The sequence below is a fragment of the Cebus imitator genome, unplaced genomic scaffold (genome assembly GCF_001604975.1).
Source record: "Cebus imitator isolate Cc_AM_T3 unplaced genomic scaffold, Cebus_imitator-1.0 Scaffold435, whole genome shotgun sequence".
Classification (NCBI taxonomy): domain Eukaryota; kingdom Metazoa; phylum Chordata; class Mammalia; order Primates; family Cebidae; genus Cebus; species Cebus imitator.
In genome coordinates, this window is record NW_016107750.1 from 114,724 (window position 1) to 122,782 (window position 8,059).

At 56.4% G+C, this 8,059-nt stretch overlaps 1 protein-coding gene across 2 annotated transcripts in view; it reads right to left on the reverse strand.

Moving 5' to 3' along the window:
- The window catches only part of SERHL2 (serine hydrolase like 2), a 26,578-nt gene extending 20,213 nt beyond the window's left edge, over positions 1-6,365 (reverse strand). Inside the window, exons 1-8 of one of the 2 annotated variants that reach the window (XM_017510281.1) lie at positions 6,261-6,365; positions 5,214-5,363; positions 4,984-5,097; positions 4,641-4,682; positions 4,092-4,111; positions 3,596-3,670; positions 2,071-2,180; positions 482-561 (exon numbers count right to left, since the gene is read on the reverse strand). In XM_017510281.1, the coding sequence (XP_017365770.1) occupies positions 482-561; positions 2,071-2,180; positions 3,596-3,670; positions 4,092-4,111; positions 4,641-4,682; positions 4,984-5,097; positions 5,214-5,363; positions 6,261-6,264 (595 nt within the window). In that variant the 5' untranslated portion in view covers positions 6,265-6,365. Of the gene's footprint in view, positions 1-481; positions 562-2,070; positions 2,181-3,595; positions 3,671-4,091; positions 4,112-4,640; positions 4,683-4,983; positions 5,098-5,213; positions 5,811-6,260 lie in introns of those variants that run through there. The other variant, XM_017510280.2, reaches the window with a different exon arrangement.
- Between the last annotated feature and the right edge of the window lie 1,694 nt (positions 6,366-8,059).

Genomic DNA, 8,059 nt, shown 5'->3' on the forward strand with positions numbered 1-8,059 from the left:
AAGGAAAGAAAAAAGGAAGAAATTGCCTAGGTAAAAAGCAAAGTACAGAAATTGCTTGTGCCAAAAGCTGCTCTGAAGTCGACATACCAGCTCCACCTCTCCACTGTGATAAGCCTCTCCCAAGAGTCACTTGACCCCTGGAATATCCTCACAGCCTGCCCCTGGTGCTGGGTACCCATTCCAGGTCCAGCAGAGCATGGCCGCAACATTCAGCAACATTGGGTCCAAGACATCTGACCAAACTCGTGCAGAGCGTGGCTTTCGGGGATGCTCAGCAGCTGTATGATCTCGCCTGGTTGCCTGACAATGCCGAGCCTCAGTTTCTCCTGATGTAAATGGGATGAGGCGAAGGCAAGAGGGGGATTCAGCAAGATGCTGTTTGCAAAATGCTTAGTATCCTGCCTGGTCTACGGCAAGTCCTTGACATCCTCAGTAAGAATAGCAACAAATATACAATGGCCTCGGACAGCGAGTCCCTTACCTGTGGGCATCTTCGTGGTTCCTCTTTGCAGGAGGAGCTCCCCACACTTCTCACTCACGTGGCTATGGTTCTTCAGGAACCTGGGGGAGACAGAAGGATGCTGGGTGCCTGAGGCTGATAAAAAGGAGGTCAGATTAAAAAGGAGAGGAGGGCCAGGTTCCACGGCTCACACCTGTAATCCCAGCACTGTGGGAGGCCGAGGTGGACAGATCACCTGAGGTCAGGAGTTTGAGACCAGCCTGGCCAAGATGGTGAAACCCCATTTCTATTAAAAATATAAAAATTAGCCGGGTATGATGGTGTGTGCCTGTAATCTCAGCTACTTGGGTGGCTGAGGCATGAGAATCACTTGAACCCAGGAGGCAGAGGTTACAGTGAGCTGAGATCATGCCACTGCACTCCAGCCTGGGGAATAAAGACTTGGTCTCCAAAAAAAAAAAAAGAAAAAAGGAGAGAAGAGCAGCAAAAGGGAGGTCACCCACAAACAATACACATGTCCTGTGTTTGTTTTTATTTATTTTTTATTTATTTTTTTTTGAGACGGAGTTTCACTCGTTACCCAGGCTGGAGTGCAGTGGCGCGATCTCGGCTCACCACAGCCTCCGCCTCCTGGGTTCAAGCAATTCTCCTGCCTCAGCCTCCTGAGTAGCTAGGACTACAGGCACGCGCCACCATGCCCAGCTTGTTTTTATTTTTTGAGATGGAGTTTGGCTCTTGCTGCCCAGGCTGGAGTGCAGTGGCGTGATCACAGCTCTCTGCAGCCTTGACCTCCTGGTGCTAAGCAGTCCTCCCACCCAAGGCTCCTAAGTAGCTGAGACCACAGGCATGCGCCACCATAACCAGCTAATTTTGTTTTGTTCCGTTTTTGTTTAAGATACAGGGTCTCACTATGTTGCTCAGGCTGGCTTCCAACTCCTGGGCTCAAGCTGTCTTCCTGTCTCAGCTTCCCAATGTGCTGGGATTACAGGTGTGAGCCACCACTACGCCTGACCTGTGTCCCGTGTTTCAATGGCACGTTTGCAGGGGCTGTGTGTGTGTGTGTGTGTGTGTAAGGCAGTGGGGTGCTTCTACTCCTTTAAGCAACAAGTATTTATGGAGCTGTGACCCACCAGGGCCACCGCCAGACGCGGGAGGTACAACATGGTCAAGTCAGCCACAGCAGGGATTGCGGGGCTCACAGTCCTCAGGATAACAGGGCAGTCGGCAGGCTCTTATTGGACAGTGTGGTTACCTGTAGGGCAGGGAGGGGCCGCTCGCCTGGGGGTGTCAGAGCAGGCTTCCCAGCTGAGGCCCCAAGGATTGGGATAGCCAGGAAACAAGGGCAGGGGAGAATTCCAAGTAAGGGAGTCCCAGGGTGGAGTCCCAGAGGGGAGAGGAGGTGTGGAAGCAGCATGTGCTTGGGGGAGGGGTTGCAACAGGGGCAGATCATGTTCGTGAAGACCATGGGACACCTGGTGCTCAGTGTGACCCCAGGGAGAAACAGGCTTATTGGGCAAGAGGGAGAAAGAAGCTTCCCCGCGTCTTATGGGGTGTTCTCCCTGGACCCCGCGGCTCTGTGCCCTCGCTCCCTGCTCACACTGGACACTCACCTCTGCAGCATCTCCTCCGGGCTGGCCACGTGCAAGGGCTTCTGGGAGGCCTCTACCTGCAGCATGTGCTCTATGGCTCTCCGCTTGTAGGTCAGCAAATTCTCCACTTCCTAAGGGGGCCAGTTGGCTGGGTGAGCAGGGCTCTGGGCTGCAGACAAGGCCCCGCCCCTCCTACCCTACCCTGTCCTCCCAGCTGAGCCCCTCTCGGCAAAGGGGGACACAGACCCAGCCCCGGCTAGTCAGCCCCAAGATTCTGAACAAGTCTTCCTCTTTGTCTCTCACAGCCAGCCTGGCGCTGCCTGCGGCCAGGGACAGTTTAGAATCAGGTGGGATGACAGAGAAGAAGGGGAATCTCTGTCAACTGCCAAGTGCTTTGCAAAGGCACAAAATTAGGGTCCGGAGGCCATGGACCATCTGGGATTGGCGATTTCATCTGCTTCAACGAATGCCATCATTCTCAATGGGAGAAAAGGAATGGGAGGAGTACAGTTCTGGAGCTGCCAAGCTCCCCTACCACGTGTGGCTCACTCTGTGAGGACAGCCAAGGGCCCGCTGCCCGGGCGTGCCGGGGTCGGGGGACAGCTCCCATCCACCCACCCGAGAATGGAGGGCAAAAGGACCAAATGCCCCCCTTGACTCACTCAGGAGGAAGCCCCCAGGGGCATTGCGCTTGTTAATTCAGTGGGTGAAACACACAAAGAAGGGAGTGTCCGCTGCCATCTGTGAATTGGATCCTTACCATGGCCCCTGAGCTAGCTGAGCTCATGGAAGGAACACTGCCTGAGCCCTTACTGGGTGCCAGGACTGGGGATGTGGTGACAAAGAGAGAGACGTCACTCTTGCCCTTATGGGATCGGTGGTCATTCTATGGACAAGAAAACTGAAACCGATGAGAGTTGTGTCACAACCAAGAGGCTGAGCCCTTGGCAAGAAAATGACAGGATGTCAGAGTTGGCCAGGTCATTGAGTCCAACCGCATTTGACAGGTGAGGGAACTAAGGCCCAGAGAGGCAAAGTAACTTGCCAAGGGTCACCCAGCAGGTAAACAACCAAGCCAGGACTCGGGTACAGGGACGGTACTGATGACTGGTAGTGGTGGCCAGAGGGGTCAGTACTTGTCCCATCAGTCCACACTTAGGGCTGTCATGTGTGGCTGCGCAACATGTACGCAGTGCAAAGGCATTTGACTGGGTGTGACTGCAGTTGTGTGCCCTAGAGTGTCCTTCACCCACGGCTCCTGCCCTCTTCCACCACCTGCCACTGCACGACCAGCCTGGCATTCTGCAGATCCCAGGCCACACACACAGTTTCCAAGGGGTCCCCCACACCCCTTCTCCTGACCACTCCTAGGGGTATAAGCAGCACAAGGCTGTCCTCTGTTGGGGGGCAGGTCCCCGACTCCCTTTCCCCCCTCTGCCATCTCCTCCTGCTTCCCTAATGTCCACCAAAGGAGACGGGGCTGAGAGGACTGGCCGGGGCCCAGGTCTTCCCCACTGACCGCATGCATGAAAGCCCAGCTTCTCACATGAAAGTCCAGGACAAATGGTGACACGTCCAGCAAGATGAGTTTATCTACCATCTCGGGGAAGGTACAGGAAAACTGAGAGGATGCCAAAAGGGGAGAATAAGTGGGGGAAAGAAGGAAAGGGCACTCCCTGCTTTCCCTGAGGACCCCGGTGTTTCCTGAAACATCTTTTAGGCTGGGGGAGGGTGCTGACCAAGAGATCAGAAGGAGAATCTTCTATCCCATGGTGTGCCTTCCCCCACCCCCCAGGTCTGCACCCAGCACTGAGCTCCAGACCCTGGCTGGACTCCAGGGTGCTCTGGGACAGGGTATCGGGGGTGGAAGCATTAACTACACCAGGAGTCCCCATCGTTTACACCATCTTCCTAGTATAACTATCATACTGTGACCAGAGGAGGCACTTCCTGGGAGACACTTCCCAGGTAACTTCCCCTTTCTTCTCTGCACTCCCCACCCCACCCAAGGGACCTCCAGTTGACCAAAGCCATCTACTCACCATCCCAGCCACGGCGCCACCTGGGGGACAACAGAGCAGTGGGGGACAACAGAGCAGTGGGGGACAACAGAGCAGTGGGGGACAACAGAGCAGTGGGTGACATTCCCTCCCTCCCTCCCCAGCTGCAAACCCTAAAGCTTCTTCCCAATTCCCTCCCTCCCCCACCAGCTGCAAACCCTAAAGCTTCTTCCCAATTCCCTCCCTCCCCAGCTGCAAACCCTAAAGCTTCTTCCCAATTCCCTCCCTCCCTCCCCAGCTGCAAACCCTAAAGCTTCTTCCCAAGTCCCTCCCTCCCCAGCTGCAAACCCTAAAGCTTCCCACCAGCGGCAGGGATAGGGAGCTCCATATGGGTGGCTGGAGGCTCAATATCTGAGCCCTGATGGCCTCTTCATCTTATTTCCCTCATCCCTTGCAGGTGTTGCCTGAGGTCAGAGGGCACACAATCTTTGCCGTTCTCAGAAGTTCAGGGGAAAGGGGCGGGGCAGCAGCTCCCATCCTTCTCTCCCAGCCCCACCTCGGGCCCAGTCAGCTCCTGGCCAGTGCACTTACCGAAGCTGTGGCCCATGATGGAGAATCGATTCCATTTCAAGGCTGGAAATGCAAGGAGCCAGGTCTGACTGGGCACAGGCTCAGACCGCCCTCTCGCTGCCAGTCCCTGGGCTGGAGAAATCGCTTCCCAGCCTCTGGGGTGTCCACCCAGGAGACTAGCTTGGGGGACCCATCAGATGAAGCAAGCTCTTCTCCAACTTTCCCAAGGTGTCCCATGAATTGCTGGCAAACCTGAGGCCAGAGCCCAGGCACCCACTCCCAGGCCAGCGCTGCTTCTTACCCCCACACCAACGAGAAGAGGGTGTATCCCAGAGCACCCTCGGAAAAAGACACTGTTTCTTACCTGCCACAACCCTTCGGATCTCATTCACAAAGTTCTGGAAGTAATATGGGACACCTGGGCTGTAATGGGATGAGAGCCCATGACCCCCAAAATCCATGGCAACGTAATACAAGTCTGAAATAGAGAGAAGCGGGTTGGACGATAGGAACAGGTGTCTACCTCAACTGTCTCACGGTCTTCCTCATTCCCCTGCAGACCTCCCCCCTCGCCCTCTTGGCTCCCAGCCTCACCTTGCGGGAGAAGAGGGATGAGTGTGTCGAAGGAGTTGGCATTGTCCAACCAGCCGTGCAGGCAGAGAACTGGGGAGCCCTTCAGGTTGCCCCAGGCTTTGGCTGCGATGTGGCCCCAGGGCACAGCCAGCTTCAGCTCTGAGATCAGACCTGAAAGACAGAGCCGGACTTTCATTCCTTCAATCGTTTATCCATGAAGCTGGTGCTCCCTGAGCTCCTTATTTCTGTCTGATGGGCTTGAGTCAGGGGCTCATGCCCAGAGGGACTCAGGCCCTTAGCTGCCCCCAGAGGGTATTAGGGAGAGAGTGCCAGACATGGGTGAGGGGACTCCCAGAGGAGGGAAAGATAAGCTGGGCTGGAAAAACCTGGGACAGCCCTCACAGCATGCACCCCATTTAAGCTGAGGCAGAACCTTCTAGAATGTGCTGGTAGCGGGGGTAGGGGGTGTGTTGGCCAGGCCTGGGCCCTACCACTTGCTGACTAGGTGACCTTGGGCAAGTTACTAAAACGTCTTGAGCCTGTTTCCTTTCCCGTAAAACCGGAGTAAAAAAGGCTTAGTTTCCTAAGCCTTTCCTAGGGTCCGGACAGGTGCCGAACCCTCACACATACAGCGGGTGGGACCACTGTCACCCTCACTCCCCAGAGCAGGAAACTGGGGCACTGGGAGCAGCACTACATGCCCAAGGTCACACTGGGGGACAGGGATGGAGCGAAAATTTATGGCAGGCAGCCGGACTCCAGGACCCACCGCCGCCCCTGCAGGGCTGGACGCCTCCGCGCCCCCAACACCCACGCGCATGCTCGGCTAATTCGGGCTCCCGGAACCCTGCCAGGCCAAGTGCGGCCGTGTCTCGGGGCCCCCGCTTCCTGGGCGGTCGCGCTCTCACGCCCTGGGACTGCCCAGGAAGGAGCTGCCGCACCCGCGACACGGTCGGCGAAACCCCCCCTCCAGCCCGTCCTCCTCCACTGTCCCAAACGGATGCGAAGGCTCACGCGAGGCCTCCCCGTCCCACCCAAGTCTAAGGGGCCCTGGGAGAGCGTTTTCACCCATTGCTCTGGTCCGGCGAATGCGCGGCCTTCACGCCCCCCTATATAGGTCGCGGGAGCCGGGGCGAGCTCACAGTTCCGGGCCCCGCCCCTAAGCCATCCGCCCCATCCCAGGAAGACCACGTGTCCACGCAGCAGGCCCCGCCCAATCAGGGCACGCCCCACGCAGCAGGCCCCGCCCAATCAGGGCACGCCCCACGCAGCAGGCCCCACCCAATCAGGGCACGCCCCACGCAGCAGGCCCCACGCAGCAGGCCCCACGCAGCAGGCCCCGCCTTCGCGCGGCCCTGTTCGCACCGCCCTGTCTGCGCCGCCGTGTCCGCGCCCACCTGCTGGAACCCATCAGGGCCCCCACCCCCGGGCAGTCCCGACAGCTGCCACCGCGCCCGCGTGAGACCAGGAGCTGCTGGCCTAGGCCCAGGGAGCAGCCATAGCGAGCTAGGCCTATGGGTGCTCGCTGGCCGGCGCCGCAGGGTTGAAGGCTGCTCTTTGTTTAGTGGTTTACTGGCCCCCTTGGCAAACGGACAGCCTGTGTCCACTGTGTCCCCACCGTATCCTGGGGTCCTCAGCAGAGCCTGGTACAAGCTAGTCTTAATAGTTGTACAGATGAGCAAATGAATGTATAAACTAGGGACGTGGAGGAGCCCTCCACGTGAGGGATTACAAATACCTGCCTGGAAAGGATCGGAAACCCCAAGTTCTGAAGTGGATGTTTGGGGTGAGCAGATTCAGGTGCTAAATCCCGCAGTAAAGGAGGGAAGGTGCACCCTTTGAGTCTGAAAGCAGCAAGTCTAAGACAAATAAGAACGAGTACTTGTAGCGAATTCTTAGGATTTTATGTTGCCTTGGCATGCATTTTGATCAGGCATCCAGATCCTGGGGTGACAGTGGAATTGAGGACATGGCCATGTGAGTTGGTCTCTTTCCTCTTCTGCCCTGAGGACCCACTGCCACACCCTCTTCACTGATGACACCACATTTATGTTATCAGATAACATTTTGATCAGATCTAAATTTTTTCTACCAGAAGCAGGGCTCAGTCACCCCTTGGCCCAGTTTCCAGGCCTACACCACACCCAGCATGACTGCAGAGATAAGAATTTAGAGGCCTGACAGGGTGCTATTAGGCTTAGGCCTGTGATCCAAGGCAGGAAGATTGCTTGAGGCCAGGAGTTCGAGACCAGGGCTGGGCAATATAGTGAGACCTACCCCCTCCCCCACCACCGCACCATACCACAACCACTAAAAAAGAAAAGATCTAGAAAATCCCACAGTCTCAGCCCTCACCCCGCCAAAAAAAGAGAGAAAAAAAAAGAAAAGAACACTTAAAGGCATCGCTCCTGCCTGGCAGACTGCTTTCCTGCTACTTCCTTTAAAAAGAACAGTCAGGCATTTGGCCAGCAAACGTACTGACCCATGACCTCTTCCCTTCCATCTACTGTTAGTTGCCACACGCTCTCATCTTTCTCTGCCTGACTCTTCACTCCTGCCTCCTGTGCCCAGAGATGAGGACTTTCCTCCAGTTTCATTACACCTTCCTTGCCCAGGTTCTCTATCAAAAATCTTTGGACCTGCTTCCTGGTGGAGTGGTGGGTTGAATTTGCACTTTTCATCAGAACAACAGGGGCTGCCCTAGGCCAGGCTCCCAGTGGCAGAGCGAGGTGGTCAGCCAACATGAACTGGACACGGACGTTTCCCATGTGAGGGACCTCTGGTCACTGGTCAGACACTAGGCATGAGGTCGTCCACTAGGTTCAAGAAGTGTCCCATGAGAGGTGTGTTGGGAGCAGGCCCTAAGC